General features: G+C 46.8%; 4 protein-coding genes across 4 annotated transcripts in view; 2 read left to right on the forward strand and 2 right to left on the reverse strand.

Moving 5' to 3' along the window:
- The first annotated feature begins 198 nt into the window (after positions 1-198).
- On the forward strand, positions 199-14,394 carry LOC108082807 (uncharacterized). Its single transcript, XM_017178366.3, has 8 exons — positions 199-1,274; positions 2,506-2,651; positions 2,719-3,051; positions 3,108-3,378; positions 3,459-4,544; positions 4,626-7,129; positions 7,265-13,310; positions 13,374-14,394. The coding sequence occupies exons 1-8, from the start codon at positions 683-685 to the stop codon at positions 13,814-13,816; spliced, it is 11,421 nt and encodes a 3,806-aa protein (XP_017033855.2). The 5' UTR covers positions 199-682; the 3' UTR covers positions 13,817-14,394.
- Positions 14,395-14,704: 310 nt separating this feature from the next.
- Nf-YB (nuclear factor Y-box B) lies at positions 14,705-15,692 on the reverse strand. The gene is made up of 3 exons (XM_017178367.3): positions 15,449-15,692; positions 15,079-15,386; positions 14,705-15,018 (listed from the first exon to the last, which is right to left on the reverse strand). The coding sequence occupies exons 1-3, from the start codon at positions 15,519-15,521 to the stop codon at positions 14,926-14,928; spliced, it is 474 nt and encodes a 157-aa protein (XP_017033856.1). The 5' UTR covers positions 15,522-15,692; the 3' UTR covers positions 14,705-14,925.
- Positions 15,693-15,782: 90 nt separating this feature from the next.
- LOC108082882 (uncharacterized) lies at positions 15,783-19,116 on the forward strand. Its single transcript, XM_017178464.3, has 7 exons — positions 15,783-15,959; positions 16,101-16,222; positions 16,403-16,600; positions 16,666-17,134; positions 17,202-17,966; positions 18,033-18,445; positions 18,560-19,116. The coding sequence occupies exons 1-7, from the start codon at positions 15,848-15,850 to the stop codon at positions 18,884-18,886; spliced, it is 2,406 nt and encodes an 801-aa protein (XP_017033953.1). The 5' UTR covers positions 15,783-15,847; the 3' UTR covers positions 18,887-19,116.
- Positions 19,117-20,151: 1,035 nt separating this feature from the next.
- Lar (tyrosine-protein phosphatase Lar) overlaps positions 20,152-21,933 on the reverse strand; it is a 104,685-nt gene continuing 102,903 nt past the window's right edge. Inside the window, exon 21 of the mRNA XM_070284274.1 lies at positions 20,152-21,918. Within this exon, the coding sequence (XP_070140375.1) occupies positions 21,850-21,918 (69 nt within the window). The 3' untranslated portion in view covers positions 20,152-21,849. The remainder of the gene's footprint in view (positions 21,919-21,933) is intronic.

Genomic DNA, 21,933 nt, shown 5'->3' on the forward strand with positions numbered 1-21,933 from the left:
TAATGGGTTACATAATCCTTGAAGATTTTAAAGAAATAATATAATCTTGGATGTGGTAAATAGTAAAAGCCCTTGGGGATATTGAGACTTGCTATATATAATTAAGAATGTTGCCTTTATCAAACCTAAAAATTTCATTTGCTAATTTAAGCAAATTCAAAAATATTCGCGGTAACAAAATTTTGTAAAAAAAAAAGCTTGCTGATTTGGTATATTTGCGGTATTTTTCTGTGCAATTTAAAAGCTAATTGGAGTGCTTTTACGGTATATTCCAACGACCAAGCTGCAGCCGCACTTTGTTGTTGTCTGGTGGTCGTCTCGTCGTCGCGCGTCGGGAGAAGAAGCAAAGCATAATAAAATGATAAAAATTCAACAGCCGCCCAAGAGCCTCACGATTTGCAATTGGATTCTAGTTGCAGAGTGTCAACTGTGAAGTGCCGTGTGCCCGAGGGCGTGAAATGCCGCCGAAGGACGACCGCCAGCGGACTCCTCGACAATGACAGTTCGACACATACACACAGACGGCCGAGGAAAAACTGGTATATAAAAGACGCCAGTGCAAAAAACAGAGCGTGCGACAAAAGAGAGGAATCGCGCGCGCCCCTAAGTTCGGTGTTCGGGAGTCACAACAAGCGATTCGGGCGCCGCGGAGTGGAGCAATCACCGCAATCACCCGTCCGTGATGTCACAACACAACCCCAATCACGCCCACCCACACTACCACTACCCGTCCCATACGACGCCGATGGCTCTGCAGCAGCAGCAGCAGCAGCATCAACAGCCCCAGCAGCACGGCAGTAGTTGGTACTCACATGTTGCTTCCTACCCAGCAGCCTCCCACTCCCACCCCCTCTCCCACTCGGCCTTCGCCCCTGCGCCCCCTTGCAAGGCCAGCATAGGCAACAACAACACCAACACCATTATGGACGCCTACGGAGGTGGAGTGGGAGGGGGTGGAGGCTCGCATGGATATTTCGGCGCCGCTGGCGGTGGCCTCAATGTCAGCGGGGCGGGGGGTGGTGCTGGTTCGTCCTACGGCCTTGGAGCCAACACGGTGGCATATGCTCACAACCAACTGCTGCAGTACCAGCATCATCATCAGCAGCACCAGCAGCAACAGCAGCCGCAGCATCTGGGCCTGGGCCAGCGATCCTATATGGGCCACGATGTCATGGCCGGGAGCTATCCCTATATCAAGAGCGAACCCCTGGAGGGATTCCAGCAGCCGCCCAATCCAATGGCCCCACCCCCGGCCCCAGAAATGATAATAAAATGTGAGCCAACCCTAAATAATGGTGTTCCTATATACAGTATTCGAGTGTATAATCGATTTTATAATAGCTTGGGACCTCTCGGATAACTGTATCCCAAAGATACAAAAAGTATCTCACGCACACCGCTGCTATTCGGAGCTATTTTGCCTATAAGTAGCGTAATTTCAGCTTAGTTTTGGCGTCGAATCAATAAAACATTTGTTGAGTTTCGCTGAGGTTTGGCGCTTGTTTCGTTCGGTTGGTTTCGTTTCCAGTCGCTCGTCAACTTACGGCTCTGTATCTCTATCTCTGCCCTGTTCGGTTCGGTTCCGTTCCGTACGGTTCTGTTTCTGTTTCTGTTCTGTTCTCTCGGTGTGTTGTGTGCGAAAGTACTGATGTCTGTATGTATCCATTTAGCGAATGTATACTCTCGGATAGATGCTTTATACTACCGGCGAACCCTATGCCAATTCGATTTCTACGCACACACATCCAATAGAGATACGTGTGCATATCATCCTCCTTCTCCCCCAACGGTTTTCGGAATGGGTTGGTTGTCTTCCAAGTCGCATCTTATGTAATGTGCGCTCCCCAGACTAACCTACAATGTTCCGTATAAACGCCTGCCCGCCCTCTGCGTTTTTATTGATATTATATATGTGGGCGGGGCAGGTTCGAATTGTGCTCACAAATATTAATACGATAATAGAACAACATAATTACGATTTTAGTTAGGGTCTTGCATACTTTTATTTTTAAATATTTATTCAAGACATTGTTAGCAGAACTCTTTCTTATCATTCTATAAATCGATATTCTTACACATACTAATGGGTTTTATTTTTTAAGTGGGGTTTAGCCGGGTCCAAAGGGGACGGGTTTATAAATACTTGTTGTAAATATAAAAACTATTCGATTGTACAATTTACTCAGATCTATCTCTAAATATTGTGTGTGCACATATCAGGCTTATCAGCTGGGTGGGAGGCACCTACCGCCCCAAAATATTATTAGAAAACCATAGAAACCGACACTGGGTACATACATTTTCATCTGCGCATAGTTAATGCAGTTGTAAAAATTTAAATAATAATTTAAAATATATTAAACTGAGGTGTAAGAGTGCAAAAATTGGTAATTAACTTCAACAAAAGTGTTGTGAAATAAAAATAGTCATTGTGAGGAATAAACTTTCTTAAATTACAACTTAAACATATTTTCAAATGCTCACAAAAAACATTCCTACTTACAGCGGAACCCATTGACGAGCTGGCCTACAAGTCAAACTACATAGACGACAATACGCCATTTGCGGACTTTAGCAAGTTTAGCGATTTCAGCGAGGACATGCTGAGTCCCAAAGTCGAGCTGACAGTCAAGGATGAGTCCTTCGTCAGGGTAGGCCAGCGAAATCAGCAGCTCTGCAATTCATTTAAAATTGATTAAAACTCGAAACCCGTTTCAGAACCCCAATAGCTTTTTACGCCGCAAGCAACAATCGGATCTGACGCCGGCAGAGAGCCTGCCCGTTTGCCAGCGATGCAAGGAGGTGTTCTTCAAGAAGCAGACTTACCTGCGCCACGTCGCCGAGAGCAACTGCGGTATTCAGGAGTACGACTTTAAGTGCATCATATGCCCCATGTCCTTCATGACCGCCGAGGAGCTGCAGCTGCACAAGCAACAGCATCGAGCGGACAGGTTCTTCTGCCACAAGTACTGCGGGAAACACTTTGCCACGATCGCAGAATGCGAGGCACACGAGTACATGCAGCACGAATACGAAAACATTGTTTGCAACGTAAGTGGCTCTCGTTTTGGTCGCTGGATGATTGCTAGACTGATTGTCTTTTGCAGATGTGTTCGGGATCGTTTGCCACGCGGGAGCAACTGTATGCCCATTTGCCGCAGCACAAGTTCCAGCAGCGCTTCGACTGTCCCGTATGCCGCCTGTGGTATCAAACGGCTGTGGAGCTGCACGAACACCGCCTGGCTGCCCCCTATTTTTGCGGTAAATACTACGCGGGCGGACAGTCCCCGTCCGCATCCTCCCAACAACAACAGCAACAACACCAGCAGAGCCAGACGAACTACAAGCTGCAGGACTGTCATATGGCCACCATGGAAAGTAAGTTTTGGGATTTAACAAAAAATCAGCCAATAGGAAAACTCTTAATATATTTCTTTTCTTTTCTGGTCTTTCCCCAGTGCCAAGCGCACCGCTCCATAAGGCGAACCCAACCAACTCGCCTTCCTTGCCCGCCACAGCAGCGCTCAATTCATTGCTGCAGCAGCGTCAGGCCAATGCCGATGGAGCGGCTATTTTTGCCGCATCTTCGCTGAAGAACGAAGTCCCTGTGAAGCTGGAGCGCAGCTACAGTAACTCGACCAACGAATCGTCTTATAGCGTTCAGGAGAGCGGCTACAATAATGTATATGGCAGCAGCGACAGCTCAGTCCACGGCGCCATCGCCGGACCACAGGCACACTCTTCCACGCTGGACGACTCCGAAGATGCCCTGTGCTGTGTGCCGCTGTGCGGGGTTCGGAAGAGCACCAGTCCCACTCTGCAGTTTTTCACGTTCCCGAAGGACGAAAAGTACCTCAACCAGTGGCTGCACAACCTCAAGATGTTCCACATACCCGCTTCCAGCTACGTTAGCTTCCGCATTTGCAGCATGCACTTTCCGAAGCGCTGCATCAACCGCTACTCTTTGTGCTACTGGGCTGTGCCGACGTTCAACCTCGGCCACGACGACGTAGCCAATCTGTACCAGAACCGGGAGCTGACCAACACCTTCACCACTGGCGAAGTGGCGCGCTGCAGCATGCCCCACTGCACCAGCCAGCGGGGTGAGAGCAATCTCAAGTTCTACAACTTCCCAAAGGACATCAAGAGCCTGATTAAGTGGTGCCAAAACGCCCGACTTCCCGTGCAGGCGAAGGAGCCGCGACATTTCTGCAGCCGCCACTTTGAGGAGCGGTGCATTGGCAAGTTCCGTCTAAAGCCGTGGGCAGTGCCCACCCTGCACCTGGGCGCCCAGTACGGCAAGATCCACGACAATCCGAAGAATCTGTACGTGGAAGAGAAGCGCTGTTGCCTCAACTTCTGCCGCCGGAGCCGCTCCTCAGACTTCAATATGTCGCTATATCGATTTCCCAGAGACGAAGTTCTGTTACGTCGCTGGTGCTACAATCTTCGCCTGGATCCGGGAGTCTACCGCGGCAAGAATCACAAAATATGCAGCGCCCACTTTATAAAGGAAGCCCTGGGTCTGCGTAAACTGTCGCCTGGTAAGTTGTTAGAAAATTGTTTAAAGTCCTTTGCAAGAGATACAAGATAATTATTTTTAATTATTTAAATTTCTTTCCTAGGAGCCGTGCCCACGCTTCACCTGGGCCACAATGACACCTTTAACATCTACGAGAACGAATTGTGGCCACCGCCAACACCGACACCTTCCTCTTGCCATCTCCAACAGCAGCAGCAGTCATCCCTGCATTCGTTGCAACAGCAGATGCACAGCAAATCCTACCAGCGTCGTTCGGTGGCATCCACCTCGTCGTCAGCGAGCTCGGCAGCCTCGCACTACGTGGACCCGGAGATAAGCGCCTCTTACCATCTGGCCATGTCCGCCGCTGCCGGTGGCTCTGCGGCCATAAACGCCAGCGATAGCATGGACGTCTGTTGCGTGCCCAGTTGCGAGAGCAAGCGGCACAATAGCGAGAACATTACATTCCACACGATTCCGCGACGGCCTGAACAGATGCGCAAGTGGTGCCACAATCTGAAGATTGCCGAGGACAAGATGCACAAGGGAATGCGAATCTGTAGCCTTCACTTCGAGCCCTACTGCATCGGCGGCTGCATGCGACCGTTTGCTGTGCCCACTCTTCACTTGGGCCACGACGATGACGACATCCACCGCAATCCCGACGTGATCAAGAAGCTGAACATTCGGGAGACATGCTGTGTGGCTGTGTGCAAGCGGAACAGAGACAGGGACCATGCCAACCTGCATCGTTTCCCCAGCAACATGGCGTTACTAAAGAAATGGTGTGCTAACCTGCAGCGCAGCGTGCCCGATGGCAGTAAGCTCTTCAACGATGCGATCTGTGAGGTCCACTTCGAGGATCGCTGCCTGCGCAACAAGAGGCTGGAGAAGTGGGCAGTGCCCACTCTGATCCTGGGGCACGAGGATATCGCTTATCCGCTTCCTACGCCGGAGCAAGTAACCGAGTTCTATGCACGTCCCACGGCTCCCAACAATGGCGAGGAGCAGGGCGAGTGCTGTGTGGAGACCTGCAAGAGGAATCCCAGCGTGGACGACATCAAGCTATACCGCCCGCCGGAGGAGGCCGCCGTGCTGGCCAAGTGGGCGCACAACCTGCAAACGGAGGCCAACCAACTGACAAGCATGAGGATCTGCAATCTTCACTTCGAGGCGCATTGCATCGGCAAGAGGATGCGGCAGTGGGCCATTCCGACGTTGAATCTAGCCGGCAACATCGAGAATCTGTACGAGAATCCAGAGCAATCGATGCTGTACAGGCGACGTACGACTCACTTGAAGGCGAAGCTGTCGCCAGCCTCTGCAAAGCCCACCTGGGTGCCCAGATGCTGTCTTCCACACTGTCGCAAAGTCCGAGCCCTGCACAATGTCCAGCTGTATCGCTTCCCCAAGCTCAATCGCTCCACATTGGCCAAGTGGGCGCATAATCTCCAGGTTCCGATGGTAGGCAGTGCCCAGCGCAGGCTGTGCTCGGCCCACTTCGAGCCGCATGTGCTGAGCAAAAAGTGCCCGGTGCCGCTGGCGGTGCCTACGCTCGACCTGAACTCACCGCCCGGCTTGAAGATCTACCAGAACCCGGCCAAGCTAAAGGCCAGCAAACTGTGCCTGCAGCGGGTTTGCATCGTCGAGAGCTGCCGCAAGACGCGGGCGCAGGGCGTGCAGCTTTTCCGGCTGCCGCACAGTCCCACCCAGCTACGGAAGTGGATGCACAACATAAGGACGCGGCCACGTGCAGCTATGCGCTCTCAGTACCGGGTCTGTTCCCGCCACTTTGAGACGCACTCGTTCAATGGTCGAAGACTGAGCGCGGGTGCCATTCCGACTCTGGAACTGGGCCACGATGACGACGATATCTTTCCCAATGAGGCACAGGCCTTTGCGGACGAGCATTGTGCTGTGGAAGGCTGCGAGGCATCCAAGGAGCAGCCGGAGGTGCGGCTGTTCCGCTTCCCCACCGACGACGACGATATGTTGTGGAAGTGGTGCAACAACCTCAAAATGAATCCCGTGGACTGCATTGGGGTACGCATCTGCAACAAGCACTTTGAGGCCGATTGCATCGGACCCAAGCACCTGTACAAGTGGGCCATTCCCACTCAGGAGCTGGGCCACGACGACGCGCAGATCGAACTGATCCCGAATCCTAAGCCAGAGGATAGGTATGTGGATCCAGTGTTCAAATGCATCGTGCCAACCTGCGGCAAGACACGACGCTTTGACGAGGTGCAAATGAACAGCTTCCCCAAGGACCCGGATCTGTTTCAGCGTTGGCGGCACAACCTGCGCCTGGAACACCTCAGTTTCCAGGAGCGTGAGCGCTACAAGATCTGTAACGCTCACTTTGAGGATATCTGTATTGGGAAGACGCGGCTAAACATAGGATCGGTGCCTACCTTGGAGCTTGGTCATGACGATGAGGATGATATTTTCCAGGTGAATCCAGCGGAGCTGCAGAGCAATTTATTCGGGCGACAGCGTCGACTGCTGCACGAGGGATCCGGTGAACTGAGTGTCAAGCAGGAGCTGTCCGAGACAGAGGACAACCCCAAAGCGGATGTGACTGCCACAAGCTCCAATTCCAAGCAGGTGAGAATTATATCAAAATGTTTATTAATTGTAATTATTAATTTTTAAAAATAAAATTGTAGAATAATAATTTCAAATTTTGTATATAAAATTTGAGTAAACTTCATTAACTTTATGTTGTTTTTTGTATTGCAGACCAAGATCAAGAGAAATGCTTCCGATCTAAAGTGCTGCGTGCACAGCTGTGGAAGAAGTCGCTTGGAGCACGGGGCCCGGCTGTTTCCCTTTCCCACCGGCAAGCAGCAGCATCTAAAGTGGCGTCACAACCTGCACCTGGAACCCGAGGAGGTGGACCGGTCGACGCGCGTCTGCAGCGCCCACTTCAATCGACGTTGCATCGAGGGCAAACAACTGAGAAGCTGGGCGATGCCCACCCAACAGTTGGGACACAATGACCAACCGATCTACGAGAACCCAAAGAATATACCGGGATTCTTCACCCCCACCTGTGCCCTGGGACACTGCCGCAAGCGGAGGAGTATTGACAACGACCTGCGTACCTACCGGTATCCTAGGAGCGAGGATCTTCTGGAGAAATGGCGAGCCAATCTACGGCTGTCTCCGGATCAGTGTCGCGGTCGGATCTGTGCCAATCACTTCGAACCGCAGGTGCGGGGTAAGCTAAAGTTGAAAACTGGAGCCGTGCCTACACTGCAACTGGGACACGATGAGGGATTAATCTATGACAATGAAGCTATTAAGGCGGGCATGACCGAAGAAGAGGAGGGCATAACCCCAGAGTTCCCGCGGCTGAAACCAAAGAAAGAGGTGTTCGAAGAGGAGGAGGGGGAGGAGGAGGAGGACGAAGGGAATGATGGCGAGCAGCAGAACCCAGATGACCTGGAGGATCATCCAGACGAGGACAAAGATGATCACTATTTTGATCCTCTTGAACTGGTAGAGACTTTTGCTGAACATCGCAGCGACGACGAGGCCCAAGACTATGAGGATGCAGAAGAAGAGGACTCCCCCTCCAGATACGATGTCAAGGAGGAAATAGAACAGCTTCCAAGCCTCCCACCTTCCCCTTTACCGCGACGGCACCAAGCTCCGCGACGAGACAAGCCGGCTAACAATGTGACGCCCATTTGCTGCCTAAAGCACTGCAGGAAGGAACGCACTGCCTTCCACCTGCTGAGCACTTTTGGCTTTCCAAAAGATCGCCAATTGCTGCTGAAGTGGTGTGCCAATCTGCATCTAAACCCGGACGACTGTGTGGGTAGGGTTTGCATCGAGCACTTCCAGCCGGAGGTACTCGGCACGCGTAAGCTCAAGCAAAATGCGGTGCCCACTATCAATGTGGGACATGAGGAGCCGCTTAGGTACTCCTGCCATGGCGTGGAGCAGAATCTCGTTGAGCAGGATCCCCAGCCGCAGCATTCGGTTTTTCGGCTTTGGAGCCTGAAACACTGCCGCAAAAGGAAGCTAACGGAGCCGCCGGATATTCCCCTGGCCAAGAGGAAAGCGCTGGAGATGCCGATGATGAAGCGGGAGTGGGAGATGGAGATGGAGATGCAAATGGAGCGACAGAAGGAAGCAAAGAAGATGACTCAAATTGAAAGTGAATCACCAATATGCTGCATCAGCAGTTGCGGAAACCAAGAAGTTAGCCAATTGCTGCATTTTCCCGAGGAAAGGACCCTGCTGAGAAAGTGGAGCCACAATTTAAGGCTGGCCACTGAGGCTGACACCACATCTCTGAGCCTGAAAAGAGTTTGTTTGGCGCACTTTGAACCGCAGCTTTTGGAGAATGGTAATCTCTCTAAAGAAGCAGAGGCAGAGGCTGTGCCCACCTTGAACCTGGGCCACAGCAGCTGGAATCTATACAGAAGCAATGGGATCTGTCTAGTGCCTGACTGCACCCATAATACCTTTGGACGCTTAACCTTTATCGATCTGCCGGATAACAGTATTATCAGAGAAGCCTGCTTCTCCTGCTTGAACCTATCTGAACCCAGCGAGGAGCAGGCCAGACTATGTGCTAACCACTTTATAGAGGCTTTCAAAAAGTTCCATCTTCCTTATGTTCTACACCCCCAAGTCTTAGTGGCGCTACAAAAGGCTGTGGACGAACTGCAATGCACAGTGCCCGGTTGCTGTTTCGAAGAAGCTGATCCGGACGTTTACTTAATCCAGCTTCCCGATAACAAGGAGACGTTGTTGAAGTGGTTACACAACACCAAGATCTCCTACGATTCTGAGAGGCACCAAAGCTATCGGATTTGCACACTCCACTTCGAATCCGAGTACTTGGATACGAATGGCCCGTTAAAAGAAGCTATACCCACTCTCCATCTGAACCATAAAGATGAGATTCACTTAAATACTAGGCCACTGCCAGAGGAGCAGATCTCCATGTTGACTCCCCTGCGTATTAAGACGGACCTCGCCTTCTTGGGCAGTCCCTGTGCAAGTGCAAGCCCCAGTCCCCGGGGCAGGATCCGGATATGCTGCATTCCCTCTTGTGGACAGTTTGGAAGCAGTCAAGTGAGGCTCTTTCGCTTTCCCACCGAGGAGCAGGCGCTGCTTCGGTGGCTGGTGAACACCCAACAGCAGCCACGACTGGTTGATCCCATGGACTTGTACGTGTGCCAGTCGCATTTTGAGCCCGAGGCTATTTGTATGAAGCAACTTCGAAGCTGGGCTGAGCCCACCTTGAACCTGGGACACGAGGGTCATGTAATTCCGAATGCCAAGCACAATGGCAATATTTCCGACAGCCAGGAAACAGAGCAAGCAATGCGATTTATCCGCGAACGCTTCTGCTCTGTCATTTCTTGCTTTCAGGAAGGAGGACAGGAGGAGGAGGGGGGAGTGAGGCTATTTGATTATCCCGAGGACATGGCGACCACTCGAAAGTGGGCAGCCGCATGCAGACATCGTTCCATGCAGGCCAGGAGCCATGGGTTCAAGGTGTGCCAGTTCCACTTTGCCAAGGAGTGCTTTGACCCCGATACTGGAGAATTGATGGAGGGCGCGGTGCCTACTCTCGAATTGAGCAGAGATGAAATGGAGAGGCAGTGTCTTGTGACGGGATGTGTAAAGAACGAAGCCAACGGAAGCCGTCTCCGCTACTTTAAGATACCAAAAATTGCTGCTCAACTGGAGGCGTGGAGCAATAACCTTAAAGTCTATCCAACGGATCTCATGCAGGGGGAGCAGCAGTACATCTGCGAGAAACACTTTGAGGCGTTTTGCTTTGGGGCTAACAAGGGACTGCGTTCTGGTGCACTTCCCACCCTCCTGCTGGGCCATGACGACGAGGTGGATATGCTTCCAAATCCGGAAAGTCTCTTGTGCCACAATAAGACGGATAAGTGCTGCGTGCCAGGCTGCGGAAATGTCTGGCAAACTGGGGACCGTAAGTTTCGTGGATTTCCGAAATTGTTGGCCATGGCCAACAAATGGAGGCATAACCTTCGTCTGGAAACTCCCGTGGATCAGCTCGGCAAGCTGAGGGTCTGCAATGCTCACTTTGAGACCACCTCCAACCTGGGTACAAATGGAATGAGCTCAAGTACCTCGATACCAACCTTGGAATTGGGCCACTCTTCTCCGGATATTTACCCAGCGGACTCGAGCTTAAAGTTACAAAAGCGTTCCGGAATGACGCCGAAAATTTATTGTTGTTATCCAAAGTGCGAGGAAACCTGTTTGCCCAAGAATCTTTCTTACGGGCTGCCCATGGAGGAGCATCTGCGGAATGCCTGGCTAAGCCATATGGACATAGAAGACCCGAAAGAGGAAGGAGTCGCACTGCTGTGCCCGCTGCACTATGTCATCCTCTACCAGTATAGTGCCACACACTATCCGGAGCTTCATGCTTCAAGCCGAATGCTTGTTGAGGACAATTACAAGGATGCGCGGAGCAACAGACGCGTGAAGATTGTGAGTTGTACGATCAAGGGGTGCGACACGGTTAAGCCCCGGGACGGGGTGCCGTTGCACGGGATGCCGCAAAGCAAAGACATTCTGCAGATGTGGATAGCCAATGGCCAGTTTGAGTTCTTGGAGCAGCAGCGGTACATGTTCAAGGTGTGTCACAATCACTTTGAGCCATGCTGCTTCTTCGACGACAGGCGCCTGCACTCATGGAGCGTGCCTACCCTGCGCCTGCCTGGCGAGGCAATTTACCAAAATCCAACCGTCGAGCAGTGGCAGGACATGATCAACAAGCAAGCAGCAGCAGCAAAAGCAGACGCAGAGGAGAACGAGGAGTCGGACTCATATGGGGATGTGGTTAAGTCCGAGGAGTCGGACTCATATGGGGATGTGGTTAAGACCGAACCCATTTTAAAGATGGAGCGGATGGAATCAGACTATGAAGATGAAAACCCGGAGATGCAGGCCCTAGAAGTACTCCTAGAAGTAGGCCATGTCGAGCGAATGGAGAGCTATGAGAAAGTGGATAAATCACCGGTGATCTATGCCGACAATGCACCCTTCCGATCTTCACCCATACGTTGCCAATACAATGCTAATCACTGTGCTGTGGAGGGATGCCAGGTGACTGTCGAGGATGTGGATGGCACGATTAAGCTGCACAAATTCCCAGCATCGCAGGACGCCGCCCAAAAGTGGATGCACAACACTCAAGTTGACATGGACGAAAAGTTCTGGTGGCGCTACCGCATATGCAGTTACCACTTCGATCAAGAGTGCTTTCAGAGTGCTAGGATCCGAAAAGGCGCGATGCCCACGCTTTTGTTAGGACCTCGGCGACCGGACAAGGTGTACGACAATGAGTTTGCCCTACCAGATGGGGATGATCCATTTCCAGACCCACCGGAGGTTCAGTTGGAGGAAAATACGACTGCGGCATCCAGACTTCAAAAAGAGGTGTCCCATTTATGTTTACCCCCACGGGCGCCACCTCGGAAGTCAAGCAAGTTTTGCCAGATTGATTCTTGCCCGAACCACCTGACCACCGAGAACATGACCCTGCACAAGTTTCCCCATTCGGAGGACATGTGCCTCAAGTGGCAGCACAACACACAAGTGCCGTTCGACCCCTACTACCGCTGGCGTTACCGCATCTGCAGTGCGCATTTCCATCCGGTGTGCTTGGTCAATATGCGTCTAGTCCACGGAAGCGTGCCCACCTTAAAGTTGGGCCCCAAGGCTCCCTCTGAGCTGTTTGACAACGACTTCGAAGCCATTAACCTAAGGCTGGATAAAAGGTTGACCGAGTCAAATGCCAACGTGTATATCAAGCATGAGAGGAGGGAGGAGGATGAGGATTCTGTGTTCCTGGAGCCCGAGCTCCAGTTACACGAGGATCAAGACGATAAGATATCAAGCTGGAACAGCAAATTGCAATTAGCACCTGTGAAGCAGGAGAAAATTGTCTACAGCCAGATCAAGTCTGGCTACGATAAGTGCTCGCTGGCTCACTGCCAGCGCCAAAGGTCCCAGCATGGCGTCCACATTTACAAGTTTCCCAAATCGAGGCGGCAACAGGAACGTTGGATGCACAACCTCCGCATCCGCTATGATGAGCGGACACCGTGGAAATTCATGATATGCAGCGTTCATTTCGAGCCGCATTGCGTAAGTCTAAGGAAGCTGCGGCCCTGGGCGGTGCCCACACTGGAACTTGGCGACAACGTGCCAGAAACAATATTTACGAACGAACAGTGCGAGGAGGAGCAGGTGACCGATCGCAGTGAGCTGGATAGCGACGCGGAGGAAGAAGATGGCTTACAGGAGGACGACGACGATGATGAGGAAGCCGAAGACGATGTAAAACCCGATGTAATTGGCATCAAAAGGAGGCGACGTTTTAAGACAGATGGCGCCTGCCCTCCTAACCAGATTCCGCCCTGGAAAGTCAAGCAATGCTGCCTCCCCTATTGTCGTGCCTTTCGAGGCGATGGCATCAAGCTGTTTCGGCTTCCGAACAACAGAAACTCTATTAGCAACTGGGAGCGGGCCACCGGAATGGTGTTTAAAGAGTCGCAGCGAAACACTCGTCTGATCTGCAGCCGTCACTTCGAGCCAGAGCTGATTGGAGTCAGGCGTCTAATGCGCAACGCCATTCCCACAAAGCATTTGAACCCTCAAGCAGCTGGCCAGATACGTACTAAAAAGGAAAAAAATCCTCCTGTCAAAATTACACCTATCTGCTGCATGGCAGACTGCCACTACAACGGAAATGTGAAGCTGCACAAGTTTCCAAGTGGTAAGAAAAAAAACCTGAAACGTATCCTTTTCAGTTCACAATTTTTTATATTATCTCCGGCAGATCCCACTCTTCTCAGACAGTGGTGCCAGGCTCTCCGGCTCACTGACACACAGCGGTATTTGGGCAAGCACATTTGCTCCATGCACCTGCCCATGAACAAGACGCTGAGCTGTGTCATCTGCGGTGGCGACAACGTAGAGTTGCCGATGCTTGGGTTCCCGGAGAATCGCAACCAGCGCGCCAAATGGTGTTACAATCTCAAAATAGAGACAATACCGAAGTGGGACCACTCAAAGCACATTTGCTGCCGACACTTTGAGCCCCACTGCTTTGCCAAGCCGGGTGAGCTACGTCCAGGAGCGGCTCCCACGCTCCATCTCAATCACGATGACGCAAACATATTCTTCAGCGACTATGCCACTGGTCTTCCGTCCTCGCCACTAGGCAATCGAATCAAAGACGAGCCCCTGGAATCGGAGTCCGACGAGACGCTGCTGGTGTAGTCTCCCCAGTTCCCACACAAAATCATTTTATTCTAGGTTTTAGCTGTACTATTTTATAGACCCTTTTGTACATTTCTCGTACCCGTGCCACACACATCACGTCTTCTAGTTTTTACCAAGTAGTCTGTACCATCTACCAGTGATTTTAATGCGTTATTTATTCGTAAGTGACTTAGGGGAAAAATGCCATACATAGAAACGTATAATACGAAATGTTCCTTAAGTTTTTGTTTTTACTTTTATACACATACACACATGCATACGTACTGCGAGAAAAATATGATTTAGTATTCACGATATAGGAATATACATATATATATATATATATATATATATACCATAAATATACAGATGTAATAAGTAATATCCTTGAGCGTATATGTATGTGTAGAAATGTAGAGGACCCAGTAATAATTGGTGTTTTAAAAATGAAACTAACAGCCACTCGGAGAGTGGTTAACATCTCAACCATAAATCGTGTTTTATTTGGAAGTATATTTGGTGCTTTGAAACATATTTCCGACTCGGACTACGTCATATTTTTGAGCTTTTTTGAAAGAGGCTATTCACTTTCAATTGAAATAAAACTGCGAGAGGGAACCCTTAAGCGTAAGATATAAGGAGAGGAAACGGGATCAAAAACGGAGCTGCTCAAGTCCTGAAACTAGAAGCTGAAAGTACACAAGAGGTTCTTGGATCCTGAACGTTGAAGCTGCTTAAAGAAAATCATGAGATGACCGGAAAAAATGATATTATACATTTGATTTTATAGAAAAAGTAAATAAAATTTTAAATGTGTTCTGTAGCTTTAACCGTTTCTGATATCTGTAATTTTAATATATAATTTTTCAGACAGTGATATTTAATCAAGCTTAAATTAAAGACTCCTTAATATGTTTGTTTATATAAAATAAAATATATATTTTAGAATTACGCCTTAAATTGTTTTGAAACCCGTATAACTTAAACATAAACTTATAGATATTGAAAAAATAATTATAAAAAAAAAGAAACACTTAAATAATAATCCCTTCTTACACACTTTACTTTATCCCTTCAAAATTGTTGGCTTTATATCTGTAGTCGGCATCCCACCCAATAAACCCCGGCTATTGCTGCTTCGCCCCCTCATTCGTGGACGAACCATCTTCATTTTGAGCATAGCTGGCGTCCAGGAACAGATTTCGATCCGATTTGTTTGACTGCAGGAGGAAGGACAAGGGATTAGAGAGAAACAATGGCAGTTGTTCGAGACTTCTCACCTCGCGATACTTTTGCAAATATATGGAGAGCGGCTCCACGTAATTGTCGAACCCTAGGTTGCTGAAGGCCACCAGCAGATCGTCCCCGTTGACGGTCTTCCGATTTTCGGCCACGCTGCGCTCTATGGCCTCGCTGCTGATGAAGGAAATAAACTCGGAAACGCACTCCTGGATGCACTCGCGGGCATCCTTTGCTATCTTGCCGTTTTGCGGCACCGGCACCTTCATGATTTTGATAATGTTGCAGATGGGCAGAAAGCGGTCCTGCTCCCGCAACATAATGCTCCCGTCCTGTTTATCCGACTCGTCTGGGGATGAAACCGAAGGATGTGAACGCAAGAGGCAAAGGAAACTATTTACTTCAGCTTACCGCCAGAAGCCTCGTCCTCCTCCTTGACCAGCATGTCGTTCAGATACTGTTGAGAGTCCTCGCTGTTGCTCATTTCCCAAAACGCTGTTGTATCCTGATATTTTAGTTCGACTTTTTATTTGTAAGGACTATGAATGCAAGGGTCCCAATAGTTTGCACGTCAACTTTACTATGTGTTTATTATTAAACAGCAAATAGCGAATTTTTTGTTGTTTCCCAATTCAGCAAGTGGTGGTGGGTTTTCAATAAAAAATGTTATCGGTCATCGGGCTATCGCTGGAGATAAGGCCTGCGCACCTATCGATACACGCATATATCGATAGCTGATAGGCAACTGATCGCAGCGCAGCGGTATATTTTTTTGCGTACTCTCGAAAGCATCCTCTAATTAAAGCCCAAATGCACGTGGATTTGGCTATAGTGAAGCAGGAGGTGGACATTGACGATACTGAGATCAAGCTGGAGCCGGATGATGGGTTGTCGGATAACAGTACCGTGCCAATATCTTGGGGTAAGCGTGCTTGCAAATCGCTCTCGGCACACAGGCGGCGTCTGTGTTTATGTGTGTGTGTGTATGTGTGTGACTCTCTGTGCTTTTATTACGCACTTTACCGTTAACTTTTTAGCATTTTGAAAAAATTTATTATTGCAGCGGGCGAAACTTTGAAAATGATCGGAGCGGAGGATTCACAAATGCAAATGCCGGTCAGCGAGTGCTCGCAGGATGAACGCATGTCCGTTGCTAGGAAGATCAGTGGTGGCAGCCAGCAACAGGTAAGCGGGAAAATCCATCCATAACCTATAATTTATGTGAAGTTAAGGGCACAGGGATGTCTTACCTTTTAATGATGATGTCTTTTAGGATTTCCCAACTTGCATATTAGGTTATTTTCTTGTTTTTTGAAACTTGAGCTCCCTATTTACATATAAATACATATGTATGTTCCATTTCAGGCTTCCACGCCTTTCGAATGCAAAATCTGTCACTTCGTATTCAACAAGCACCTGGATATTGCGGCGCATATGGTGGACCATCAAATAAACCGACACTTCTGCAAGTTCAGATGTGGCGCCTGGCTCGACTCTTTGGAGCAGATCCTGGAACACGAGTATCGGCAGCATTCTCGACCCGGGCTTGTGCTCTGTTGTAGGGTGAGCTTTCTAAACCTTTTCGATTTTATAATTTATTTATTTTCAAAGTTTTTTATTGATATTAGATCTGCGATTTCGTGGCCAAAGACGCGGACAACTTGGCCAGTCATATGCATAATCATGCTTATGTCTATCGTTTCGTCTGTGCCATTTGTCGTCAGCATTTCGATTCCCTTGATAAAATCAAGGGGCACCGAAAGAATGGCAGCTACCTTTGCGGCCAGGTAGAATACATCGATAGAGTATCGACCAAAGCAGAGCTGGTGGCAGTCAGTGCAGCGTCGGTTACCGCCCAGGCGCTGTGTAATGTGCAGGTCAAGGAGGAACCACTGGAAGTGGAGGAAGAGATGGCACATATGCCAGTGGAGGTTGTGAAATGCGAACCTCTTCAAGTTAAAATCAAGGAGGATCCGGATACCGCGGAGGAGACCATCAACAGTTACGATGCCTTCTGGTCAAGTATACCCAATCCACTTAGGAGCAAACTGCGCCTGCCCGCCAGGAAATTAAACAGCGAGCAGATTAAGCCAAAATGTAAGATGTGTTTTGTAAAATACAATTATATTTTATTTAACTCTTTGATAACTTCCTCCCTCCCCAGCTGTTTCAAATGAAATTCTTCAGTCAAACACCTTACAACTGGCTTCCGACAAGATAAGAATGTTGCCAAAGAAACCAGCACAGACCACAGCGAATATATTAAAATCCTTGCCCAGCAATTGCATGGTCATCAAGCTGCCACCCAACACCAAAATCATTAAGATGGTGGGTGGTCAAGCTACTCCGGCAGTCCAAAATAAATCCAACATATACGTTCAGAATGTTCCGGAAAAGTCGACACCCAGTGCTATTGTGATTCCGCAGGCGCTAACAATAAGCCAAATCAAGCCGGAGGAAGCTAAACCAATATTACCTGTTATTAGAGCAGGTCCGCTGCCCCCTCAGATCCATGGTCGGAACACATCATTGATTCAGGATGCGTTCAACAAGGCTGAAAGCCACCCGGAATCCATGAAGATCATTTCAGAAATTCGCAACCAAATACGTTCCATCGAGAAGACTTTGCCGCTGCCAGGAACAGTTCTGCAAGCTGCAGTTATCAAAAGCAATTATCCTCCCGTATCCGCTAAAATGGCTGAATCTGCAAATGCACCAAAGCCCATTCAGCTAGTGCTCAATCCATTGTCCGTTGCGGTGGCAAAGGAATTGCGTGCAACCAATCCGCTCTATGGTTTCCTGTGGAAGTGTCCTTTCTGCAATCGATCCTACGACCAGAATTACGCGATTCGTATGCATTTGATAAGCAATCATAATATCAGCCAAGAACAATTGAGTATTCTAAAGGTGATATTAATGCCATATAAATGTAAGTAGATTGTTGTTAAGTTTCATATAGATCAAAGCAAAATTTGTTTAATTTGTTTATTTTCAGTACTTTCACAGGACTCACCACCTGTGGAATCTAATCAACAAGTGCCGAATCCTTGTTCAGATGGAAAGTTTGTAAATGTAGCTCCTTTGCGTATGGATGCGACGGTTTCAACGCCGACCACTCCACCAATTGTGGTTGGTGCCACAAAGGTCCTACCACCTACGAATTTAAAACCTGATAAACCACCAAAAAGGGCAAGGCAGAGCAAAAAGACTACAGAAAAATGCACGGAATTCCAGTGCACAGAGTGCTCTAAGACTTTTACAACATTCGGAGCCCTCCGCATTCACAAGACCATACACACAGGGGAATTGCCGCATAAGTGCGACTATTGCGAGAAACGTTTTCGAACCCCTGGGCAAGTACGAGTGCACCATCGTCGTCACACTGGAGAAAAGCCCTTTAAATGCAAGGTGAGCAACATTTTAGGAGGTAGCAAAACTAAGAAATTAAGTATATAAATTATAAGCTCTTTTGGTGATCAAACAAAACTTATAAACTAACGAAATCTTTTCAAACTTTGGCAGGTCTGCTCCTTGGATTTTACTCACAGGGAAACTCTTATATCCCACTTATCCCGTCATATTGGAATGAAGCGCTATAAATGCTATGGGTGCGACAAATACTTTGTAGTCGTCAGCGGTTTACGTGCTCATCGGCGTCTTCGGCCGGATACATGCGGCAAGGTTAAGTTCACGGCGCGAGCCCACGGCCCCCGGGTGAGAGTTGTCCGGGGGGAAGTGCTATTCGAGCCGCATCCGGAACACAATGGCTACCTGCGTAGCGAGGATCCCGTGAACATATTGACAGAGCTTGCTCAGACCACTGTGCAGCCCACTGAAGGTCGAAACTGATTGTTAAGTTTATGTTATTTCGATTAAGTTTTCTTTATGCAGTTTATACTTTACACCTTTTTTTTTTGATTTTACAATCACTAAATTTTAAAAATTTATTTAAGATATATAACATTTCTTGAGTTTTCTGGTTGAAATATTTGTAATCTACTTTTTGTTAATTTTACTATTAATCGTGAAAAATTAATATCACAGAATTTATTTGAGTATAAAGTGTCAATTTTTGTCACATCTCATTAAGGTGTTTTTATACCCTTGGCATATACCCTTGGCATTATACTTACCCTATAAAGTATATATATTCTTGATCAGCATCAACAGGGGAATCTTTCTAGATATGTCAGGAAGAAATCGATTTTTTGGCCATTTTTGCAAAATGTTATAAGGGGTTACATCATTAAAATTTTTGATTTTGATAAAAAATTGAATTTTCAATATTTTTAAATAAAGTATGCAGATTTATTAACTGTAGAAAATCTTGCACAAAACAGTTTTCCAATTTAAAATTAATGCTCTTTTGGCGGAGTTATGATATTTTTAATTTAAAAAAATCAAGAAGTTTTTTAATATAAAAAATCCGATTTTAAAATACAAAATAATATTTTTCTAAGTCAAGGAATCATTTCCGACCCCATAAAGCACATATATTCTTGATCAGCATCAACAGGAGAATCTTTCTAGACATGTCCGGAAGAAATCGATTTTTTGGACATTTTTGCGAAATTTGATAAGGGGTTACATCATTAAAATTAGCAAAAATGCCCAAGAATTTTGATTTCTTAAAATTTTAAATTTGGTATGCAGTTTTTTTAAATTAATAAAAACTAACACAAAACGGCTTTCCGAATTGAAATTAATGCATTTTTGGCTTAGTTATGAGATATTTTAATTGTTACCTGCAAGGGTATACAAACTTTGGCTGACCCAAGTTAGCTTTCTTTCTTGTTATATAATTATATATATTCTTGAACAGCCGAGTTGATCTAGCTATTAAAAAATGCCAACTATTTTCAATCAAATTGTGAAAAAATTGAAAAATGTTTCAAAAATAAAATTCCCAAATGAAATTATATTTATAAAACTTCAATTGGTCATCAATCAGTGTCCAACCAACTACCGAGGATCTTACGCCGTATTCCATCCATTTTTCAACCATACTAACTTACCCGTATAATAACAATATATATTACGTTATAATGGACAATGTATTTTCCGCATTCCGTAGTTCATATATTATTCCCAAGCCAAAATAATACTCAAATCAATATTTTCTTTTACGTGTTACTTCATCTTTATTATTTTTTGCGTTGGTTTTTGCTTTTTTTTTGTTTTCTGAAAATGATATATCATTTATACGGTATTTTTAAACGTAATATGTTTTTCCTATTCATACATTTATGCGAAATACATATGCTCATCTGTGGCTTGATTACTATAATCATTATGCTTTTGCTGGTAAATCCATTTACCTTTGAACCCTTTACATAATCCGTCGTCTACTTGGTAAAACATAGTTTAAACAATTTATATTTCAACAAAATTTGACAAGCCGACAAAATGTAATATACAATGTACTCACTCGCATTTCCCAAGTGACTTGTATGGTATATATTTACTTTAATTAGTTTGCAAAACTCTGCGGGGTTATCCTTGTTTAGACATCTATTTCTGCTAATGCTAATGTGTTGGTTTAATTTTCATCTCTCGACTTATTCAGAATAATGCCCAGCTGGAGGCCAACAGCGCTGCAAAATTTACTACTTCTTAACACATCCGGATCTGTTGGCGAGGGGGGCAACATGCTAGGGGCTTCGTAACAAATATCTTGTATTTCGTATAAATATTTAGTTTACATATATTAATAATTACTGTTTAACATGTGTTTTCGGTTAATAATTTCGTGTTCGCTATGCTATATATAATACGGGCACGACTTGAACGATCTGCAAAACATCTTATCAGTTATATACATAATTGTGTACCTAAAGTACTATGCCAATGTCTCGTTTCGTTCTATGGGGTAAAAGTGTATATGCTACAGTACATATCTACAGTTATTCCGCTAGTCTGCTGGCTTGAATATTAACTTCATCGTCACCTTAGGTACAGTAATTGTTTAGCTTTTGGGTCTAAAATTGGGTATTACTGTGGTATATACAGGAATGTAAGTGGGGGAAACTAAACTGGAGTCGGGGGAATGAGGTTACTTAGCTGGAAGTTACAAAGTATCTTTCTCAAGTGGGATTCAAACTTAATTTTAATAAGTAAAACTATCCTTCCTATAAATTATGTTCTACGCAAGACTTTTGACTAATTGCACGGGTTATATTTAGGCCAACCAAGTTTATAAAAACTGATCAACATAATAGTGTTTGATTGATTGATTGTTGTATTTCCTATACACGTCTACGTCGTAATGGCAATTTGATTTACTTTCAAAACTCCCCGAACATTAACTCAAATGACAACTACTTTCGACCCTATACATACGTTCACGTTCCTTTGAGATTCTTTTTAGGAGGTAAGTCTAATAGCTACCAAGTCCTTAGTTCAAATATGTATCGGTTTCCAGTGGTCCGCCCTAAGCATGGCTCCACGAACATCAAGTGATTGGCCTCCTCTCTCCTCAGCTGTGTAGTTCAAGCAAAGACTTGATGCATATATATATATGAGCTGATATAAAATTACTGATAATTAAACCTGTACCAGTCTTTTTAAGTTCACATTATCAATGAAATCAAACGCAGAAGAGACCAGAGCCCCAAAAGAATCGCAGCTGTAACGTAACCTGGGGGCGAGGGGTGCGCTTATTGGCTAATCATATTGACGTATGTATATAAGAATAGGTGTATTAAATCGTAGGCAGTAGCTGGTTATAATACTTTAGAGTCATCGTGATATCGTAAATGCGTATTATGCGTAAGGGGTTTGCTCTATGGCTCTATTGCCTGGAAAATTGCTCCTCAATTAGCATAGTTGTCGAACGAGCCCAAGTACTCCAATGCAGCGCGGTAGCAGAAGTGGTATTGATCCTAAAATAAAATGTA

Source organism: Drosophila kikkawai, chromosome 2L, assembly GCF_030179895.1.
Source record: "Drosophila kikkawai strain 14028-0561.14 chromosome 2L, DkikHiC1v2, whole genome shotgun sequence".
In the NCBI taxonomy this organism is placed as follows: domain Eukaryota; kingdom Metazoa; phylum Arthropoda; class Insecta; order Diptera; family Drosophilidae; genus Drosophila; species Drosophila kikkawai.

What these genes read in the sequence shown, in the direction of transcription:
- LOC108082807 (XM_017178366.3), top strand. Translation starts at nt 683, where the DNA reads ATGTCACAACACAACCCCAATCACGCCCACCCACACTACCACTACCCG. An exon ending in TCATATGGCCACCATGGAAA is followed by an intron (nt 3,379 to 3,458) that starts GTAAGTTTTGGG and finishes GTCTTTCCCCAG; the next exon opens with TGCCAAGCGCACCGCTCCAT. An exon ending in GCTGCACAAGTTTCCAAGTG is followed by an intron (nt 13,311 to 13,373) that starts GTAAGAAAAAAA and finishes TATCTCCGGCAG; the next exon opens with ATCCCACTCTTCTCAGACAG.
- Nf-YB (XM_017178367.3), bottom strand. Translation starts at nt 15,521, where the DNA reads ATGAGCAACAGCGAGGACTCTCAACAGTATCTGAACGACATGCTGGTC. An exon ending in GGAGGACGAGGCTTCTGGCG is followed by an intron (nt 15,387 to 15,448) that starts GTAAGCTGAAGT and finishes TTTCATCCCCAG; the next exon opens with ACGAGTCGGATAAACAGGAC. An exon ending in ATTTGCAAAAGTATCGCGAG is followed by an intron (nt 15,019 to 15,078) that starts GTGAGAAGTCTC and finishes TTCCTCCTGCAG; the next exon opens with TCAAACAAATCGGATCGAAA.
- LOC108082882 (XM_017178464.3), top strand. Translation starts at nt 15,848, where the DNA reads ATGCACGTGGATTTGGCTATAGTGAAGCAGGAGGTGGACATTGACGAT. An exon ending in GATATTAATGCCATATAAAT is followed by an intron (nt 17,967 to 18,032) that starts GTAAGTAGATTG and finishes GTTTATTTTCAG; the next exon opens with TACTTTCACAGGACTCACCA. An exon ending in AAAAGCCCTTTAAATGCAAG is followed by an intron (nt 18,446 to 18,559) that starts GTGAGCAACATT and finishes AAACTTTGGCAG; the next exon opens with GTCTGCTCCTTGGATTTTAC.